At 37.9% G+C, this 22182-nt stretch overlaps 2 protein-coding genes across 4 annotated transcripts in view; both read right to left on the minus strand.

Moving 5' to 3' along the window:
- The window catches only part of Cd46 (CD46 molecule), a 43387-nt gene that overhangs the window by 19481 nt on the left and 1724 nt on the right, over window positions 1-22182 (minus strand). For all 3 annotated transcript variants that reach the window (XM_020162298.2, XM_020162299.2, XM_074048443.1), the window contains exons 2-5: window positions 14575-14763; window positions 14158-14260; window positions 11236-11321; window positions 9575-9772 (exon numbers count right to left, since the gene is read on the minus strand). In XM_020162298.2, coding sequence (XP_020017887.1) covers window positions 9575-9772; window positions 11236-11321; window positions 14158-14260; window positions 14575-14763 — 576 coding nt within the window. The remainder of the gene's footprint in view (window positions 1-9574; window positions 9773-11235; window positions 11322-14157; window positions 14261-14574; window positions 14764-22182) is intronic.
- Window positions 14630-22182, minus strand: part of Cr1 (complement C3b/C4b receptor 1 (Knops blood group)) — a 120193-nt gene continuing 112640 nt past the window's right edge. The window contains exon 23 of the mRNA XM_074048437.1: window positions 14630-14763. The gene's annotated coding sequence lies outside the window, so the exon portion shown is untranslated. The remainder of the gene's footprint in view (window positions 14764-22182) is intronic.

Below are 22182 nucleotides of genomic sequence, written 5' to 3' on the forward strand. Positions count from 1 at the left end.
CAATAATAGGAAGGAATAAGTGTTTTTGCTGGTTGAGATAAGGATAGCTATACAGGGAGTTGACTCACATTGATTTCCTGCGCGTGTGTGTTACCTTCTAGGTTAATTATTTTTGATCTAACCTTTTCTCTAGTTCCTGTTCCCCTTCTCCTATTGGCCTCAGTTGCTTTTAAGGTATCTGCTTTAGTTTCTCTGCGTTAAGGGCAACAAATGCTAGCTAATTTTTTAGGTGTCTCACCTATTCTCACCCCTCCCTTGTGTGCTCTCGCTTTTATCATGTGATCAAAGTCCAATCCCCTTGTTGTGTTTGCCCTTGATCTAATGTCCACATATGAGGGAGAACATACGATTTTTGGTCTTTTGGGCCAGGCTAACCTCACTCAGAATGATGTTCTCCAATTCCATCCATTTACCAGCGAATGATAACATTTCGTTCTTCTTCATGGCTGCATAAAATTCCATTGTGTATAGATACCACATTTTCTTAATCCATTCGTCAGTGGTGGGGCATCTTGGCTGTTACCATAACTTGGCTATTGTGAATAGTGCCGCAATAAACATGGGTGTGCAGGTGCCTCTGGAGTAACCTGTGTCACAGTCTTTTGGGTATATCCCCAAGAGTGGTATTGCTGGATCAAATGGTAGATCAATGTTCACCTTTTTAAGTAGCCTCCAAATTTTTTTCCAGAGTGGTTTTACTAGTTCACATTCCCACCAACAGTGTAAGAGGGTTCCTTTCTCCCCGCATCCTCGCCAACACCTGTTGGTGGTGGTGTTGCTAATGATGGCTATTCTAACAGGGGTGAGGTGATTTCTTAGCATGGTTTTAATTTGCATTTCCTTTATTGCTAGAGATGGTGAGCATTTTTTCATGTGTTTTCTGGCCATTTGAATTTCTTCTTTTGAGAAAGTTCTGTTTAATTCACTTGCCCATTTCTTTATTGGTTCATTAGTTTTGGGAGAATTTAGTTTTTTAAGTTCCTTATATATTCTGGTTATCAGTCCTTTGTCTGATGTGTAGCTGGCAAATATTTTCTCCCACTCTGTGGGTGTTCTCTTCAGTTAGAGACCATTTCTTCTGATGAACAGAAGCTTTTTAGTTTTATGAGGTCCCATTTATCTATGCTATCTCTTAGTTGCTGTGCTGCTGGGGTTTCATTGAGAAAGTTCTTACCTATACCTACTAACTCCAGAGTATTTCCTACTCTTTCCTGTATCAACTTTAGAGTTTGTGGTCTGATATTAAGATCCTTGATCCATTTTGAGTTAATCTTGGTATAGGGTGATATACTTGGATCTAGTTTCAGTTTTTTGCAGACTGCTAACCAGTTTTCCCAGCAGTTTTTGTCGAAGAGGCTGCTATTTCTCCATTGTATATTTTTAGCTCCTTTGTCAAAGACAAGTTGGTTGTAGTTGTGTGGCTTCATATCTGGGTCCTCTATTCTGTTCCACTGGTCTTCATGTTTGTTTTTGTGCCAGTACCATGCTGTTTTTATTGTTATTGCTTTGTAATATAGTTTGAAGTCAGGTATTGTGATACTTCCTGCATTGTTCTTTTGACTGAGTATTGCCTTGGCTATTCGTGGCCTCTTGTGTTTCCATATAAACTTCACGGTAGATTTTTCAATCTCTTTAATGAATGTCATTGGAATTTTGATGGGAATTGCATTAAACATGTAGATTACTTTGGGGAGTATCGACATTTTTACTATATTGATTCTACCAATCCATGAACATGGTAGTCTTCCTCAATCTCTTTATTCAGAAGTGTATAGTTTTCCTTGTAGAGATCTTTCACATCCTTTGTTAGGTTTACACCTAGGTATTTGATTTTTTTTGAGACTATTGTAAATGGAATTGTTTTCATATATTCTTTTTCAGTATGTTCATTATTAGTGTATAGAAATGCTAATGATTTTTCTATGTTGATTTTATATTCTGCTACCTTGCTATAGCTATTGATGGTGGCTAGGAGCTTCTGAGTAGAGTTTTTTGGGTCTTTAAGGTATAGGATCATGTCATCTGCAAATAGGGATATTTTGACAGTTTCTTTACCTATTTGTATTCCTTTTATTCCCTCTTCTTGCCTAATTGCTCTGGCTAGGAATTCCCGTACTATGTTGAATAGGAGTGGAGATAGTGGGCATCCTTGTCTGGTTCCTGATTTTAGAGGGAATGGTTTCAGTTTTTCTCCATTAAGTATAATGCTGGCTGTAGGTCTGTCATATATAGCTTTTATACTGTTGAGGTACTTTCCTTCTATTCCTAGTTTTCTTAGAGCTTTTATCATGAAATGGTGTTGGATCTTATCAAAGGCTTTTTCTGCATCTATTAAGATGATCAAGTGGTTTTTGTCTTTGCTTCTGTTAATGTGGTTTATTACGTTTATTGATTTTCGTATGTTGAACCACCCCTGCATTCCTGGGATGAAGCCTACTTGGTCTTGGTGAATAATCTTTTTGATGTGTTGAATTCGTTTTGCCATTATTTTGTTGAGGATTTTTGCATCAATGTTCATTAAGGAGATTGGCCTATAGTTCTCCTTTTTGGAGGCGTGTTTGCCTGGTTTTGGGGTAAGTGTAATACTGGCTTCATAAAATGTGCTAGGCAGTTTTCCTTCCCTCTCTATTTTGTGGAACAGTTTAAGGAGGGTTGGTATCAGTTCTTCTTTAAAGGTCTGATTGAATTCAGCAGAGAATCCATCAGGCCCTGGACTTTTCTTTTTGGGGAGACTCAATTGCTGCTTCAATTTCATTTTGTGTTATAGGTCTATTCAGGTTATTAATTTTCTCTTGGTTCAGTTTTGGATGATCATATGTATCTAGAAATCTGTCCATTTCTTTAAGATTTTCATATTTATTTGAATATAGGTTCTCTAAGTAGTCTCTGATGATTTCCTGGACTTCCATGGTGTTTGTTGTTATCTCTCCTTTTGCATTCCTGATTCTACTAATTTGGGTTTTTTCTCTCCTCATTTTAGTCAGGTTTGCCAGGGGTCTATCGATCTTGTTTATTTTTTCAATGAACCAACTTTTTGTTTCATTAATTCTTTGTATGGTTTTTTTGGTTTCTATTTCATTGATTTCAGCTCTTATTTTTATTATTTCTCTCCTTCTATTTGTTTTGGGATTTGCTTGTTCTTGTTTTTCTAGGAGTTTGAGATGTATCATTAGGTCATTGATTTGGGATCTTTTAGTCTTTTTAATATATGCACTCATGGCTATAAACTTTCCTCTCAGGACTGCCTTTGTGTGTGCCATAGATTCTGGTAGGTTGTGTTTTCATTTTCATTGACTTCCAGGAACTTTTTAATTTCCTCTTTTATTTCATCAATGATCCATTGTTCATTAAGTAATGAGTTATTTAGTTTCCATCTGTTTGCATGTTTTTTGTCTTTACTTTTGTTGTTGAGTTCTACTTTTACTGCATTGTGATCAGATAGTATGCACGGTATAATTTCTGTTTTCTATATTTGCTGAGGCTTGCTTTGTGCCCTAGGATATGATCTATTTTGGAGAAGGTTCCATGGGCTGCTGAGAAGAATGAATATTGTGTAGAGGTTGGAAGAAATGTTGTGTAGACATCAAGTAGGCCCATTTGATCTATTGTATATTTTAGATCTTGGATTTCTTTATTTTTTTGTTTGGATGACCTATGTATTGATGACAGTGGGGGTGTTAAAGTCTCCCACAACTACTGTGTTGGCGTTAATATATGCTTTTAGGTCTTTCAGGGTATGTTTGATGAAATTGGGTGCATTGACATTGGGTGCATACAGGTTGATGATTATTATTTCCTTTTGGTTTATTTCCCCTTTTATTAGTATGGAATGTCCTTGTTTATCTCGTTTGATCAATGTAGGTTTGAAGTCTACTTTGTCGGAGATAAGTATTGCTACTCCTGCCTGTTTTCGGGGGCCAGTGGCTTGGTAAATCTTCTTCCAGCCTTTCATCCTAAGCCTATGCTTATTTCTGTCGGTGAGATGGGTCTCCTGTAAGCAACAAATTTTTGGATCTTCCTTTTTAATCCATTTCGTCAAGCGGTGCCTTTTGATGGGGGAATTAAGTCCGCTAACATTAAGTGTTAGTACTGATAGGTATGTGGTGATTCCTATCATTTAGTTGTCTTAGTTGTTTGAAGGTTTGATTGTGTGTACCTAAGTTGAGGTTACTGTCTACTGTCTTGCTTCTTCTTTTCCTGTGGTTTGGTGCTGCTTGTCTTTTCACGGTTAAGTTGGGTTTCACTTTCTGTGTGCAGAATCCCTTGAAGAATCTTTTGTAGTGGTGGCTTTGTGGTCACATATTGTTTTAGTTTCTGCTTATCATGGAAGAATTTTATTGCTCCAGCTATTTTGAATGATAGTTTTGCTGGGTAGAGTATCCTGGGGTTAAAGTTATTTTCACTCAGTGCCTGGAAGATCTCACCCCATGCTCTTCTTGCTTTTAATGTTTCTGTTGAGAAGTCTGCTGTGATTTTGATGGGTTTACCTTTGTATGTTATTTGTTTTTTCTCTCTTACAGCCTTCAATATTCTTTCCCTAATTTCTGAACTTGTTGTTTTAATGATGATATGTCATGGGGCAGTTCTATTTTGATCTGGTCTGTTTGGTGTCCTGGAGGCCTCTTGCATCTGTATGGGAATATCTTTCTCTAGATTTGGGAAATTTTCCGTTATTATTTTGTTGAATATATTACTCATTCCCTTCGCTTGCACCTCTTCTCCTTCTTCGATACCTGTGATTCTCAAGTTTGGTCTTTTGATGGAGTCGGTGAGTTCTTACATTTTCTTTTTACATGTCTTGAGTTGTTTAATTAATAGTTCTTCGGTTTTTCCTTTAATTATCATTTCATCTTCAAGTTCTGAGATTCTGTCGTCTGTTTGTTCTATTCCGCTGGATTGGCCTTCCTTTTTGTTTTGTAGTTCTGTTTCGTTCTTTTTTCTGAGGTTTTCTATATCCTGGGTGGTTTCCTCTTTAATGTTGTCTGAGTTCATTTATCTGTTTATTAATCGTGTTCTCTGTTTCACTTTGGTGTTTATACAGTGCTTCTATGGTTTCCTTTATTTCTTCTTTTGCTTTTTCAAATTCTCTATTTTTGTTGTCTTGGAATTTCTTGAGTGTGTCCTGTACATTTTGGTTGACCATATCCAGTATCATCACTATAAAATTCTCATTGAGTACCTGTAGTATGTCTTCTTTTAAATTATTCTTGTGGGCTTCATTGGGTTCTTTGGCATAGTTTATCTTCATTTTGTTGGAGTCTGGATCTGAGTATCTGTTTTCTTCATTTCCCTCTGGTTGCTGTGGGGAAACTGGTTTCCCTGTTTTTTCTGTCTTCCCATCATTGTCCTTGGTGTTGTTACTGTCCCTATACTGTGTGCACTTAAGTATTTTCTAGCTTGTAATAATAACAATGGTAATACTTAGAATGGAAGCGTGAGAGGAGATGGAAAGCAAGAAGTTAAAGAAAAAGCGAAAAACAAATAGACAAGTAGGAAAAAACAAAACAAGGAATCAAACAAAAAAGTTTCAAAGGTATAAACAGGGACCCTTGGTGTACAAATCTACAGTTAGTTGAACAGGCATTAGAGAGACAGAGAGGATTGAAAATAAAAAATAAAAAGAATAAAGATAATAAAAATAAAAAATAAGTAAATGAAAGAAATATATATACATAAATAAAATAAAACAAAATGTAAAATAGAAAAAAATTAAAAAAATAAAATAAATCTCCAAGTTCAAAAGCAATGAAGTTCAGTCTTAATAATTTTGGTGTCCTCCTCAGTCTCCAATCCTGGAGATGGTTCCTCAGATGTTGTTCTGTAGTTGTCTCATCAAAGGGGATGCATAAAGTAGAACAAAACTGCACACACACAAAAACAACCCACAAAGTGTCCCATGTTCAAATGCAATAAAGTTTCAGTAAGTTTTTCAGCATGCAGGTGTAGTTTGGTTGTTTTCTCATCAAAGGTCGGGAGAGAGAGATTAAAAAAAAAGAGTCTTGTCCGTGTCTTCCCAAGCCATCTGGGCGTGGGCAACTGGCGGTCCGGGGGCCCTCCTGGTTTCTCCGTTTGACGTGAAGTGGAGATTCTCTGCACCGGCTGGATGTGTGGAGGGGTCAAAGTTTTCCTCTTCTCGGTGGTTTTGCCTGCAAGGTGTGTCTCCAGCATTTCTCCAAGATTTCACTATAGGAGGTACGCTTTCTGCTTCCTCCCTCTAGCCGCCATCTTGGAATCTCCATTGTCTCAGTTTTATTTCCACTTATTTCACCATCCATTTTGTGGGATTTCTTCTTGATACAGAATTCTTTTAGTACCTTAACCAACACCACTGTCTTCCAGCTTCAAGTTTTTTTTAAGGAAAGTCAGCCATCATTCTCATTTGCTCACCCTCCTGATTGTAATACAGTTTTATTGTTTTCTTCTTACTGGTTTTTGTTTTTATCTTTTGCCTTTAATGTTTTCACCAAACTACTAACAAACTGATGTGCATTTTTTGTTGCTGTTGTTGTAAATTTTAATAATTTATTCACCTTGCTTAATGTTCACTGAATTTCCTGGATCTGAGACTGACTCTTTGAATTGAATTTGGATAATTTTTAGCCAGTATTTACTCAAATAATTTTCTACACTGTTCTCTTGCAGCTTCTTTAGAACCTCCAATTAGATGTACATTTGACATGTACAATTTATGTTCTCTTATGGATCTGTAAGACTCTCTGTTCTCTTAAAATATTCTTTACAGATCATGTAGGATTTCTGTTGCCATATCTCAAATTCAATGATCTTTTAATTTGTTGTGTTTAGTTGTTTCTAATGATTTTAAGTTAGATATACTAGATATAACTTGCACACAGTAAAATTCATCCTTTCAAGTGTACAAGTTTGGGCAAGTAAAGTAAAAATCATGGAACTACCATCTAATAAAGACATAGAAAAGTTCCACCACTCTCCAAAACCTTCTCATGCCTGCTCCTCATTCACTCTTCCTCTCCCACCCCCACAGCCAACCAACCACTGATCTGCTTTCTTTCTCAATAGTGTTGTTGCTTTTTTAGGATGTCATATAAATAGATGACAGTCTTTTGAAAATCATTAGTTCATACAGACAGTGCATTTGGAATCCATTTGTGTGTTGCATTACTAGGAGTTCACTCTTTTTTGTGGCTGCTATTGCACTATTTGGACATAACATAAGATGCTAATCCACTCACCAACTGAATAATATGTGGGTTGTTTCCTGTCTGGGGTGATTATGAATATGGCAGGTATGAACATCCTCATATAGACTTCTGTGTGAACTGGTTTTTAGTTCACTTGGATTGCTGAGTTGTATCATAAGTGCATGTATATAAGAAATTGCCAAATGGGACCCAAAGGGTTCTACTTTGCATTCTTACCAGCAGTATATGTTCCAACTGCCAGTACCTGATACTGTCATATGTGTGTGTGTGTGTGTGTGTGTGTGTGTGTGTGTGTGTGTGTAGTTCTTACTGGGTACAATGCTGAATAGATCAAAGTGGATATTTTTGCCTTAATTAGTTCCTTTCTTAATTAGAAAGAAATGAGTCTTTTGCCATTAAATATAACGTTGGCCGTGGGATTTTTGTAGATGCCTTTTGTGAGGTTTAGAGACAGTTATTTTCTAGTCCTTGTCTGCAGAGAAGCATTATTGTGAAAAAAGTGATGAATTCTGTCAAACACTTTTTTTTTTTTGCATCTATTAAGATGGGAAGGTATCTTCTCTATAATCTCTTCACAGTAATTCACTCTGATTAATTTTTGCACTGAACCAACCTTGCATCCATGGAATAAATCCTACTTGGTCATGATGTATTTTTGTTTTTATGTGTCATAGGATTGGATTTGCTAATGTTTTGCTGAGATATTTTTAGTTTATATTCATTGAGGATATTGCTTCTATCCAGTTTTTGGTATCAGGGCAAAGCTGTCCTCATAAAATGGTTCAAGAAGTGTTTCTTCCTCATGCATATTCTTGTAAAAGGTTGTGTACAGTCACTGTTATTTCTTAAATATTTTGTAGAATTCTCCAGTGAGAACTCTAGGCCTGCAGTTCTTTATATGGGAAGGCCATTAACTACAAATTGTATTGCTTTAATAGATCTGTAACTATAGTTAGATTATCTTATTCTTGAGTGAGTTTTGGTATTTTGTGCCTTTCAGAAATATATCAGTTTTGGGCTGGAGACATGGCTCAAGTGGTAGAGTGTTTGCCTAGGAAGGCCATGAATTCAAATTACAAAAATACATAAGATTCATTTAAGCTATTACATTTAAGGACATAAAACTGTAATATCCCCTTATCATCCCTTAGATGTCTGCAGGATGTTTAATGACATGCTCTTTTTCATTCTTTTTTTTTTCCCCCAGTACTGGGGCATGAACTGAGGGCTTCACTTGTACAAGGCAGGTGCTTTCATGCTTAAGCCACACCTCCAGTCCTCTTTTTCATTCTTGATAATTTGTGTCTTTTTTTTTTTTTTTTTGGTCATCTTGGCTATAGGCTTATGTACTTTATCCATCTTTCCTAAGAACTAGCTGTTGGTTGAGTTCCTCTTTTTTCCCCCCTTCTTTTCAGTTTCATTGATATCAGCTCTGTTTTTATCATTTCCTTCCATTTGTTTGTTTTGAGTTTAATTTGCTCTTCTTTTTAGTTTCTTAAGGTAGAAACTTAGGTCACTGACTTGGAACTTTTCTATTTTTACTTTTTTCTAACATAAGCATTTCATGCTATAAACTTCCACTAAGCAATACTTTAGCTGTATTCCACAAATTTTGGTATTTTGAGATGTTTTGATTTTTACTCATTTTAAAACAGTTTCTAATCTCCTTATTGACTTCTTTCATCAATGGGTTATTTAGAATTGCCTTGAGTAATTTTCAGTTATTTGGGGATTTTCTTGATATTTTTGTTATTTGATTTCTACTTTCATCTGTTCCTGATCAGATAAAATACTTTGAATAACCGTTTGTTAAAAATTGTTTTAATTGCCTAGAGTCTTCTATCTTAGAGATGTTCCATGTATACCTGAATAGTATATACTTTGCTGTGATTCAGTGGTAACTGTCTCTCAAGGGGCAAATCCCTTCCAGTGTCCCCATGCTTTTGGTCACTCTTCAGTGCCTTCAACATGTAAAGATTAAAAAAAATATATTTTGTGCAAAGCTTATCAGTCAGTCTTATTAGTGAGAGGGTTACTCTATTACACTATTCTGTATCATTACTTATAGCTAGAACTCTTAGATTTCTTATAACACAAGATAATACTTTCCTAGTTTTAAGCCAGCATGTGTTGGGGGTTTTGTTTCTTTCAAATAAAAGCATCCTAACTCATGCACATACATAGCAGTTCTCAATGTGTAAAATGAAATGCCAAGAAGTTGTGTAGTGAAGGATAAGGAACTCTACAACTAGAATCAGATTTTGATTAAACTTGACCTATATTAAATTTTATAAGAGGAGGAAACACATATACCTGTTTTGATTACTTATAGGTACACCTACTTACAGAAAATTTCCACAGTAATTACAAGTAACAAAAGGAAAGATGATTACCTTTGCACTCAGGAGCAGCACTACTCCAGACCCCGTGACCAGCACAATAAAGCATACTCTTTCCAACAAGTGAAAATTGATCTGGTCCAGGGATACGATCACAACTGTAGACTACTGCTTCACGATATTTAAATACTTCTATATCAGTGAAGGTGTGTGTTCCATTTTTTATTTTTGGAGGTGGTGCACACAAGATCTCTTTAAAAAGGGGGAAAAAGGGAATCAAAGGCAAAAAGGTAAGGTAAAAAATCAAGACAACATTAGCAAAGTTCTATGAATTACCTTCAATAAACTCATCAACATAGGACAATATCCATCTAGAAGAGGTTTTCTATGGCAAAATATATTAGCCAAAATTCAAACTATTAATGTAGAAATGAACTTTCTGAAAAGACTCACTTTCTTTTATTTATTCATTTTTTTGGCGGTATTAGGGTTTTGAACTCAAGGCCTCCTGCTTGCTAGGCAGGTGCTCTACCACTTGAGCCATGCCCTCAGTCAGTTTTGCAGTAGTTATTTTTAGGACAGAGTTTCAAGTTTTTGCCTTGTTGCCCTGGACCAAAATCCTATTTATGCTTCTTATATAGCTGGGATGACAGGTATATGCCACCATGCTCGGCTATTGGCTGAAATGGGATCTTGCAAACTTTTTGCCTGGGCTGGCCTCGAACCTCAGTCTTCTCAATATCTAGGATTACAGCTGTGAGCCATAGCACCCAACCCCAAACTCATTTTCTTTTAAAGTGCAACATATCAATAAGTTATTTGAAAGGTCATACTATTTTATCCTAGTCATAATAAGAGATGCTGACAACTTGAATGAGAAAATATATTTGTGATTAAAGATAAGCCTAAGTTCATTCTCTAAACTGATGGTTCACAATCATACTAAATACTGCATTTTTCAGTCTCATCCTCATAGTACAGAAATTTTTTATAAAAGCTATAAACCTTGATAACACAATAGGCCAAAAATGGAAATCAGTGCCACGATTCTATCATTTTTGGTTGTATATTTTTTTTTTGGTTTAGAAAAAATTTCATTACAAATATATTACATATATTAACATGTATTTAATTTATTGTCTTTACATGAATTAATAATTATTTTTTAAACCTTTCCATTTTAATTCCAGTATGGTCAATATTAACAGATAAAACCCACATAAAGAAAAACTCTTTGGAGTACTCTTTGGAGCATAAAGGGGTCCCAAGACCAAAATGCTTGAGAACTGCCAGTCTAAATTTTAAAGAGAGAATTTGCTATATACATGGAAATGTCACAAGGAAACTACCTGCACAGATATCTTAAACAGAAATATCATTTTTTTCCTTTCTTTTACAAAATCAGAGAACAGGAGGGCAGAAAAGGTCCTGCCTGGGGAGGGGGACAATTGGTAGTAGTGGGAGGGCGGAGGATGTGGGAGAAGGGTGTAGGAGGGGAATATGGTACAAATAGTGTGTATGTATGTGTGTAAATGGAAAAATGAGACCTGCTGAAACTATTCCAGGAATGGGGGGGAGGGGGGATAAAAGAGAATGATGGAAGGGGTGAATTCAAGTATGATATATTTGATATATTGTAAGAACGTTTATAAATGCCACAATGTACAACCCAGCACAACAATACAGATAAATAAATTGAAAAAGAATTTACTTACTTTCACATCGTGGGGGATTACTGTCCCAAAATGCATCATCATCTTTAAGCTCACAATTCAGAGTTGCATTACCAATTAAGTAATAACTAAGTAAGCAAAGAAAAAGTTACTGTTTTCTTTAGCAGTTAAGATGCACATAATAATGAAGGAAGGTTTTATTTTTATTATTTGTTTATTCATGGTACTGGGGTTTGAACTCAAGGCCTCACACTTGCCAGGCAGGTGTTCTACCCCCCCCCCAGCTCTTTTTGCTTTAGTTATTTTTGGAATAGGATCTTTTTGCCCAGGCTGGACAGGACCACAATCTTCCTACATATGCTTTGTATGTATCTGGCATGATAGACGTGTGCCAACCACACACATCTATAGGTTGAGATGGGATCTTGCCTCCTTAGTAGCTAGAATTTTAAGTGTGAGCCACCATGCCTGGCCTGAAAGAAACTCCTAGACAGTTATTTTTCTACACTGCAGTAGTTTGAGGGAGAAATTTTGTAAATGACATATAAAGTGCTAAATTAATCTGCAATTTAATCAAATGAAGAGTTTCTCTACATGAAGACACATGCCCAAGAGCTAGGATGTCTAGGTACATTTGCTGTTGCCTATCAGTCTGTTAGTCTTTGCTATCTCCTGCAATCACATTACAAATTATTTTTTTTTTCATTTTTCTTTTATTATTCATATGTGCATACAAGGCTTGGTTTATTTCTCCCCCCTGCCCCCACCCCCTCCCTTACCACCCACTCCACCCCCTCCCGCTCCCCCCCTCAATACCCAGCAGAAACTATTTTGCCCTTATCTCTAATTTTGTTGTAGAGAGAGTATAAGCAATAATAGGAAGGAACAAGGGGTTTTGCTGGTTGAGATAAGGATAGCTATACAGGGCATTGACTCACATTGATTTCCTGTGCGTGGGTGTTACCTTCTAGGTTAATTCTTTTTAATCTAACCTTTTCTCTAGTTCCTGGTCCCCTTTTCCTATTGGCCTCAGTTGCTTTAAGGTATCTGCTTTAGTTTCTCTGCATTAAGGGCAACAAATGCTAGCTAGTTTTTTAGGTGTCTTACCTATCCTCACCCCTCCCTTGTGTGCTCTCGCTTTTATCATGTGCTCATAGTCCAATCCCCTTGTTGTGTTTGCCCTTGATCTAATGTCCACATATGAGGGAGAACATACGATTTTTGGTCTTTTGAGCCAGGCTAACCTCACTCAGAATGATGTTCTCCAATTCCATCCATTTACCAGCGAATGATAACATTTCGTTCTTCTTCATGGCTGCATAAAATTCCATTGTGTATAGATACCACATTTTCTTAATCCATTCGTCAGTGCTGGGGCATCTTGGCTGTTTCCATAACTTGGCTATCACATTACAAATTAGTTTCTCTGCCTTTGCTCATACACTCTACTGGACCAGTAAAAATGAGCCCTTCCAGTACTACTGGCGCTCCAGTCTCTGCTCATGACTGACCAGCTGCTTGAGCTTGGGCAAGCCATTTAAAGTCTCTCTTACTCAGTTTCCCCATCAACTAAAAGAAGATATAAATATATGCCTCAAAGGGTTGTTCAAAAAATGAGTTAGTATTCAGCACATAGTAAGTGCTAGGCAAGTACCAGCTCTTATTAATGTTGTTTAGATCAGTGTCTTTCTAGGAATGACTGGGGCATACTTCTATGCAATGAAATCTTCCTCAGTGATTTAAATTCACAGACTCTCCTTCTGTACTCACTCTCATCATAAATTATTCTACTTATCTGGTACTTCTCATTTACCATTTACTGTTTTACTTTGCTAGATCTCTGCAAATACACACACATACACACATATACACACACACACACACACACACTAGGGTTTGAACTAAGGGCTTTGCACTTGAAGGCAGGCACTCTACCACTTAAGTCACACCTCCAGTCCTTATATTGTGTTTCATGATGAGACTACAACTTTTTTGAGAAGGGTTTATGTCTTAAACATTTGGGTCCTCAAAGTGTCTAACAAGCTCTCTCTGTACAACTACCAGCTGAATGCTGCAATGTTTTTATTTGATCAACTTAAAAAAAATAGTCAGTGAAACTCCCTGTGGATAGTCTCGGCTCACTTTCCCCAAGGCTCACTCTCGTTTCTAATGCCTTGTAGTGTATCACATTATCTCCCTAAATGTACATGTTCCATAAGTGCCTGACAGCCCCAATATGTACCACTAAAAGAGCCCTAGAGAACAAGGGCTGCTATTGAGCGTCTAGTGCCTCTTTTTGAGGTGCTTTACTTCTTTGTAATAGTCTCAAAAATGTTTGCAACTGAAGAACTATGATCGACATGATGGTCTGGTTTATACCTTACAGAGTTCTAGGACAGAACAGTATCGTGGCTGGCAGTTCTACCTCCCATTTCTATGAGCCCGACTTCAACTCTAAGAGTTGGCAGCACAATGCACTTGGTTGGGAAGGATAAAGTCACCGTGCTTACTCCACTCTTTTGTTTTTGCAGCACTGGGGCCTGAACTCAAGGGCTTCACCTTGAGCCACTCCACCAGCCCTATTTTTGTGAAGGGTTTTTCAAGATAAGGTCTCACAGAACTATTTGCCGGGGCTAGCTTCAAACTGTGAACCTCCTGATCTCTACCTCTTGGGCAGCTAGGATTACAGGCATGAGCCACCAGTGCCCGGCCTAATTACTCCATTCTTAATGCCTGTAACAGACTTATTATTAGTTACGGCAGGTATCATCTTTGCTTCGCTTGAACTTGAAGTTACTTATTTCACACCTCTCCTGTCCCCATAAAGTAGCCAAAGGTTGTTCAGCTAGAAGGACAACTTGTTACAAAGAAAGTAAAATTAAAACAAGTTTACATGCATCCTTAACAAAAGCAAAACACATGGCATCAGTAAATTTACCTTATTTCTTCTAAGGAGCAACTTACCCCTCATGACAAGTAAAGAGAACCTTATTTCCCCATGAAAAACCTCCAGTTATATAGTGTACTTGGCCATACGGAGGATTATATAGAAAATTACACTGGTGTTCTAAAAGAAAAGAATTGTGAAATTTTAAAATCTAGTTTCAGAACATACTGGAATCAAAGCCAAAATTCTGCATTGCTCTTTTGAATTAATGAAACATTATTTTCTTAATTTAACGACTATTTTAAGGGCAAATGTAAAAATCATAGACAAGCAATTGCCAAGAAAAAAATTCCCCACAAGTTTCTCAAAGCCTGAAAAAAAACCCATTTAATCCAAAATCTTGTTTCATGTGAGAAAGCTATCATTGCCATATACACCCTGAAATGTGTGAATAGCTCTAGAACAAGCAAAACAAAAAATCAATGTTTACTTACTAAGACAACCGTCATCTGTAATAGGTGTCCATGAATGATTCCGCTCACAGGTAGCAATGGTGAGATACGGGAGCAGATATAGATATCCTTTTTTACACTTATACTGTAATTTTTCCCCAACCTCATAATAGGGTTTGGGTGTAGTAGTGGGCTCCATACCTTCAAATGGTGGGGGCAATTCACAAGCATCTAGGAATGGGGAGAAAGAACACGAAGGTGGAGTACATGTACCACTTTCAACAACCAGGGACTGTGGTGTGGCAGCAGGCAGGATAGGAAAAAAAAAGAAAAGCTCTCTGGCAAGATTTAAAATGATTGTTCTATGCTTTTATCCAAGTGGTGGGAGTAGCAAAAGTACCCCTTGCTTGTCGTGCAAGAATACCCGTTTACTCATTTAAAATAGCATCCTGCTGGGTTTGGCTTACTTCAGAATAAAGTGAGCTTTTATTCTTCAGTAAACTGAAGAGTTACTATCAATGTTTTTGGTCTTCCCTGCTTTATCTAAATTCATTTCAAAACTACCCTCTCCTAAGAAGTTTTATCTAGTACATAGGTAGCATCTGCTTTGATTACTCTTTCGTGGTCTGAAACACAAACTTGTGACAAGGTTTATGTGAGTTCAGGTCAGTCTTCCCTTTGAAAGCAAGTTCTTGGGTCAGGGATTATGTCTTCTTTTTTTCTGCTATGCTCTGTATCCAGTGGGTACTCAAAACTGCTGTGCTAAGAGGTGATGATTAAATAAGCATTGTGGATTTCACAGACGGAAAGAAGAACTGAAGCATTTCAGTGTGTTTCATGTAAGTGCACTGCACATCTTGTAAGTGAATAGATGCAGTTTAAATATAAAAATTTACTGCGTTGGATAGCCTTACATAATTTTTTTCTTTCTTACACATCAACTATAATTTATTCTTCTCTCACTGGTCATTGCATCATGCATTCCTCTTAGAAGCTCCCTGAGGTAGTGGTGGGGCTGTTTACTCAGCATATCCCTGTGGTAAAGCTAGTGCATCACTGTGTTGGAGAATGTTTTACTTCTGCATTTGTGGGAGGATTTTTTTTTTTTTTTTTAGCAGTACTCGAGTTTGAACTCAGGACCTTGTACTTGCTTGGTAGGCAGGTACTCTACAATTTGAGCCACATCCCCAGCTGTTTGTTTTTTGTAGTTCTTTTTCTTCCCTAGAATGGTTGACAACTTCTACTTCAGCAATTCTTCTTCCTTTTATAATTATCTGTGCACTCTAAAAAAAAAACTGTAAGAAAAATTATGCTCTTATTATGTAAAATAAGATGGAGACATGAAGTAAAGGTGTATACTGCCAAAAGACTGCCACGCCTCTCGTAAGGTAAGGACCTAAACAGACAAGTCTGTTTCATCTCTGAGGAGCCTTTTCTTTTTTTACTTCCTGGATCTTGGAAAGATTGGTCAAGAGAATCTAAACTTTCATTTCATGTCAGAGTCTAGCTCTAAAATTCTCTCTACACACCTCACAACATTCTACTCGCATTGTGTTCTGGAATTCGCCTATTGGCAATACGCTTTCAACATTTCTGCTATTGAGCTGACCGTTCCTCTGAACATTCCTCAATCAACTGTCTAAAACAAAAGAGCAAGGCAAACAAATAGCCTTAGTAATTAAAAGCATTGTTAAAAAGACAATATAGACTTGAATTTTGTTGCTAACATTAAATTTACTGAATATTCTGGGTTACACATTTAATTCTGTTCTAGATACAAATGGCTGGCTGGCTGGGGATGTACCTTAGTGGCAGAGCACTTGTCTGTCATAGATACAAATGCATAGCATCTGGAGCATTCTAGAATTTTCTGGAGCCACCCAGATAGAAACCAAGTAATAGCATGTCAATGAAATTATATAAATATCCTTTGTGTTATATTTTCAATTTCAGTAACCATCTTGGAAGCAGATAAAGAGAAGATTCCTAACTTGACTCCCCCATACATTGCTACCTGTAGAAAAAGAAATGTCAACCAGATGGCTTAGTTCATTCAACTAACTTGAAATGTCTTTCTCTCTAGCATGCATCAAGAAAGACATCCATTCAACAGTGTGCAGAGTTAAAACTTGGTTTGTCAATCAGTGGATTATAAGCATTAAATAGTAAGTTCAATATCACACTTTATAATTAAATTTCATTTCTTGCTCAGAACACTGAATTTTTTTCCTATTTAGATTTTCAAATGAAACATTCCCAGCTTTTTTGTAGACATTTTGCAATGTAATTTATTTTAAGCCCCAATATTACACTTTTACAACAGATATCACTATTATAATATGATAGGCTATCCCAGGTCAGTTTCAATAAAATGAATTTGTTCACTACATTGCATCACCTGAGCTTTCACCTTCCCTACAGTTATACGTACTTACAAGAATTAATTCTCTGACACATGCACTCACCATCCTCCCTGCCCAGATATCACTAGAAACTTCTGGCATCTGACCACCACTGGAACTACAATGACACCTGATGATCTCATCCACAATCTGTTTTTAACCTCCTTTGCTGCCTCAAAATGCACCCTCCCATCAATAATCTGACAATTTTATATTTCATTTCCCATTCAGTTCCAGACCCACAAAAATCATACCGATCACTTTAAAGTCATTTAAATGGCATCGTCCCTGTTAAATTTATGTTATCAGTCTCTTCCTCAGGAGTGTCCTTACCCTCTCGATGACATCTGGAGCTATCAATCCCTCCTACCTGAAGCTCTCTCTCCTTGGCTTCCTGGAGAGGACACCAACCTGGTTTTCAGCTTCTCCTCAGTTCTCTTTGCCCCAGGGGATCCAGGATGTCCATAAGGGTTCTGTTTGAAGACCTCTTGTTTCTTCATTCTGCAGGCCCACTTCCCATGACAAACAGCCCCTTTCTCCATCCTGAGTCCCTAGTGGGGGTGCCAAGTCTATCTATAGTAGCCTGCCTTACTTGTGGATTTATTACACACATTTTTCTTTTCTTGGCAGTACTGGGGGTTGAACTCAGGATTTTGTGCTTGCTAGGCAGTTACTCTACCACTTGAACCACACCTCCAGCCCTTTAGGCATTGATTATTTTGAAAATAGGGTCTTCCTTTATGCCAGATTGGCCTGGACAGTGATCCTCCTGTTCATGCTTCCCACATAGCTGGGATGACAGGCATACAACACTGCTCCCAGCCATTGGATGAGATGGGGTCTTATGAAATATTTGTCTAGGATGGCCTTGAACTATGATCCTTCCGATCTCTGCCTGCCCAGTAGCTAAGATTACAGGCATGAGCTCCCTGTGCTTGGCCTTACATGCAGTTTTGACCAAGCATGATCAAAATAAATGAATAAATTAAATACTTAAAAAACAAAAAATTCAAATCCCATGTGCATTACACAGCGCAGGTGAGATAGAGAAGCTTTAATCAGTCTCATTGTTAGTTGTGTTTAAATCTTCTGATCTGCTGAGTGTTTTCCTGCTCTTAATTTTGTGACAAGCTGCCTTCCAAAAAGCAAATGGTGTCCAAAATGCAAAGCAAAGTTAATGTGCTTGATTTTAAGTGAAAATGTGAGATTTGTTTAAAGGCTCATCTTTAGTGGAAGTTGGGTGACATGGGGAAAATGAATCAAGCATCCACAGTATCTGCTAAACTCAAGGATTTGCGGTGTTTCCTCCACAGTGGTCTCCTTGGAACCACAGATCCATGGATACCAAGGATCTACTGTACTCAGTTGCCTCCCATGCAGCTCCACCTGGAATGTGTCACACCACCTCCCATAACACAGTGAAGCTTGAGTGTGGTCACTTGGATTCATATTTGCACATGGCCATCAAACAAGATATGTCTCCACAAGTGAAATGCCTTTCAGTCTTTCTAGCTGTATGTTTTTACTTCTGATTCTAGCCCCTAGGATTTCTCATCTGAATTAAGACAAGTGTTTCTGCCTAGATATCCTAGCCTATCTTGTTACCCTTCATTGCATTCATTTTTCACATTTAATATTCATATGATACAGTAATCAAAGCTCTCCCAAGACAGAAATTTTTCACTAGCTTTGTACTGCCCTCATGATAATGCCTAAGGCTCCTTAATACAGCTGATCTTTAAAGTCCCTAACTATCCACAGACCCTGGTCATGCTTGTCCACTATTTTCAAATGATACTTTTTTTTCTTTTTTTTGGTACTGGGGATTGAACTCAGGGCCTCATGCTTGCTAGGCAAGTTCTCTACCACTTGGGCCACCCCCCAGTCTTTTTGCTTTTAATTTAATTTTCAGATAGGGTCTTATGCTTTTGCCTGGGTTGCGAGCCTCCTACTGCCACCTCCCAAGTAGCACAGACCATGTGCTGTCAAGCCCAGCTTGTTTTTGAGATAGGGTCATGCTAACTTTTCCAGGGCTAGCCTCAAACCTTGATATTCCTATACTGAGTAGCTGGGATTATAGATATGTCCCACCTTGTCTGGCCATACTGAAAATTATTTGGAGTGTCTGTTTGGGTTGTACTTTTCAGTACTCTAGGCCTCTAGGCATAATTTTGCTTTTGACCAGAGACAGTGCCATTCCTCTTATCCTGTATCCTCCCAGCTCCATCTCAGATGACACTTCTTTGAAGCTTCTTGACTCAAAAAAATTGGTTAGGTGCTTTTATGAGGCCTTAATTTACTTTTTTTCCTAGCATTTTTCATATTGTGCATGTTTGTTGTTTATATTCCCTATGAGACTATCACCTTCATAAAGATCATATATCATTCACCAGTGCAGCTCTAGGACTTAGGACCAGCACTCAGTGGGTACTGTTATTGGTTCTATATACTCTTAGATAAAAAAATCAGCCAATTTGTTTTCATGATAGTCGCAAATCACATTTTCTTTGCTGTTTTTATGCCAGTCTTCAGAATTTTGTAAGTTTAGTTATAAACATTTCCCTGTATCAGAGTTTTTATTTCTTTCACATCAAAATATATCTGCATTTCAGTAGCTTATGATGAACCCATTCTGCAGTTCTGCTGTCATTAGAAATGGCATTTTAACATCACCAAAGGTGAATGCCACACACTGTAGGTAAATGCCACGGGCTGTGGGTTCTGTTTTTTCCTGAAGTAATGACAGATCTCACAACTTGTTTCCTATGACAACAGTGATGATGACTTAAACGATTTTAGAAGTGGCAAATATTAAGCATCCCCTGTAGTGAGCACTGTTTCCTGATTGTGCTGAGATGGAGACGGTTCCTGCGTCTTTCAGATGAGCAAACCGAGGTGTCATAATGTGAACCAACCTGCTCAAGAATAATTTCAAGTAAGTGCCAGACCTAGATGTCAAGCTGGGCAGCCTGGCTCCCAGGCCACACTGGAAACCACCGCCACCATGTCCCCTTATCATGTTTCATCTGGAAATGCTACAATCTAACACCTTCTTATTCTGTTTTTTTCTCCTCCAGACATTGCCTTCTACTGTACTGGGGGAAATTAAAACAACCTTAGTTTAGATTCCTATATGGAACAAAGGGCTCAAGTTGCCCTAAAGGACAGGTAATAACACCAGGGTCTGAGTTTATATAGTGACTATGTAGTACTGACTAGTTTGCTGTTTCTCATGACTATTTACTCTGTGATCTCACCCTCTTCCTTTTTCTTGTGTCCTTTTCCCCATGCTGAGTAGCTTGACAGTCCAGCTGTGATACATTTGGGAGCCTCTGCTCACACTGCTTCCTCAGCTCTGACACCCTTCCTCTTGGATAGGTTACAACTCCTGCTCACCTCTTATCTTCCTGGATTTAATCCATCCATCTTCATCTCTAGGAAAACATTTTTGTCTGCTCCTGGGAAGGAGTGAACAGTCCCTTCCCTTGTACTCCCCTCTGCATGATTGCTCAGGTAACTATCACATGCTTTAGTTGACATGGCGGAGTCCTTCATCCATGTGGCCACATCTAGAACCATATGTCCTTCATGGTAACTACTCAAGAAAATGTGTTAGTCACAGTACCACTGCTGTTAGACACAAAAGAATGGCAAAGAACACACTGTAATGAATTTCATGTTGAAAACGATTATCTTACAGCTTTATGCACTGGAGAAATGAGGGTTGGCCAGATAAAGAATGTTCCCTTAGCCATTGTAGCATAAAGAGTAAGGGACTGAGAAACCACCCTGTAAGCACTTATTAACCTTGGCTTCTTTGATTGGAAAGAAGAAAAAGACCTAAAATAGGCAGATGAGTCCATACACAACAAGAGATTGTGGGTTTTGTCTCTTGTGGAAGATGGAGACTGATCCCAAAATCTGACCAATATTCCCCCTACAATCTTGTCCCATTTAGCAACTATCTTTAAGGTGGCAGATCTCCCATGCACATGACTGTCTGCTTACAAAACCTTTTACTCATGAAGGCGAGGTGCTTCAAAAATGGACTACTTATTTTATCCATCTATTCCCCTCTGCTTAGCATAGTGAGTTTTCATTGGACTTTTTTAGGCTTCAGATATATTTTAACATTAATTTTCAACCTTAGATTTACCCCCTCTGCTTTTTATCTTCATCTTTAATTTCTTTACCTTCCACATTGTACCTCATTTATTTTGTCTATTTTGCTCTATGTCAAATAGCTTTCATAGTCTTCTTAAGCTTCTAGCTTAAAGTCTGTTCTAAACATTATCTTTTAAAAAGATTCCTTTTGTTTTCTTATCCCCAGTGCTCCTCCTCCCTCCATTCCCTTTTGAAATGGACTCTTTTATTTTTTGCAGCACTGAAGTTTGAACTCAGGGTCTCACGTTTACTAAGCAGGTGCTCTTACCATTTGAACCACTCTGCCAGCCCTGAAATGCACTCTTTAATGATCAGTAAGAATCAAGACTGGAGTATGAGCAGCCCTGGAAAGTCTATATGACCCTCAACTGGCCCTGTCTTAGCACCACTGACAGGCCATCTTAAGCATGGCTCTTCAAAGAACTGGATGCAGGAATAAACTTCCCCTGTTCTCTAAACCCTAGCCAAATATGATACTGAATTTTCTGATAATAATGGTTATATAAGAGCATGGCAAAAAAAAAAAAGTGTGGAACCATAAAACAGAGACAGAAAAAAGATAGTTTTAGAAGGTTGATTACAAGTCAGAGGGGATTTGAGCTGGTGTGTATGTCTACGGGAGAGAGGATAGTCCGAGAAGATCTCCAACGGTAACATTTCAGTTGAATCTGCAGGTACACAGAACCAATTATGCAGTGAGGCAAAAGGAGAAAGTTCTAAGGGGTGTGTGTCGGGGTGGGGGAGGAAGCAAGAACAGATACCCCAAAGGAACAGAGTTCAGCTTGTTTGGTGTATAGAAACGTCTGCCCTATTTCCAATCATTTGTTAAATGCAGTCAGAGAGGCATGCTCCATCCTCCAGAGCATGCCTCTTGGTTTGTAATATATTCATTAGCATTATGCTTTGCTTGTCTGCCACTCCCAATAAATCTTAGCAAATATTTACAGATTGCCACTATGTGTATGGCACTGGGGATAGAGCAGTGAGCAAAAGATATTTATGTGTGTGCATGTATGTACAGAACTAGTGAAAGGATTATGAAACTAAGAATGGTCTGTTTTTGCCTACTGGATACATCTCAGGA

This window comes from Castor canadensis, chromosome 11 (assembly GCF_047511655.1).
Source record: "Castor canadensis chromosome 11, mCasCan1.hap1v2, whole genome shotgun sequence".
Lineage (NCBI taxonomy): Eukaryota > Metazoa > Chordata > Mammalia > Rodentia > Castoridae > Castor > Castor canadensis.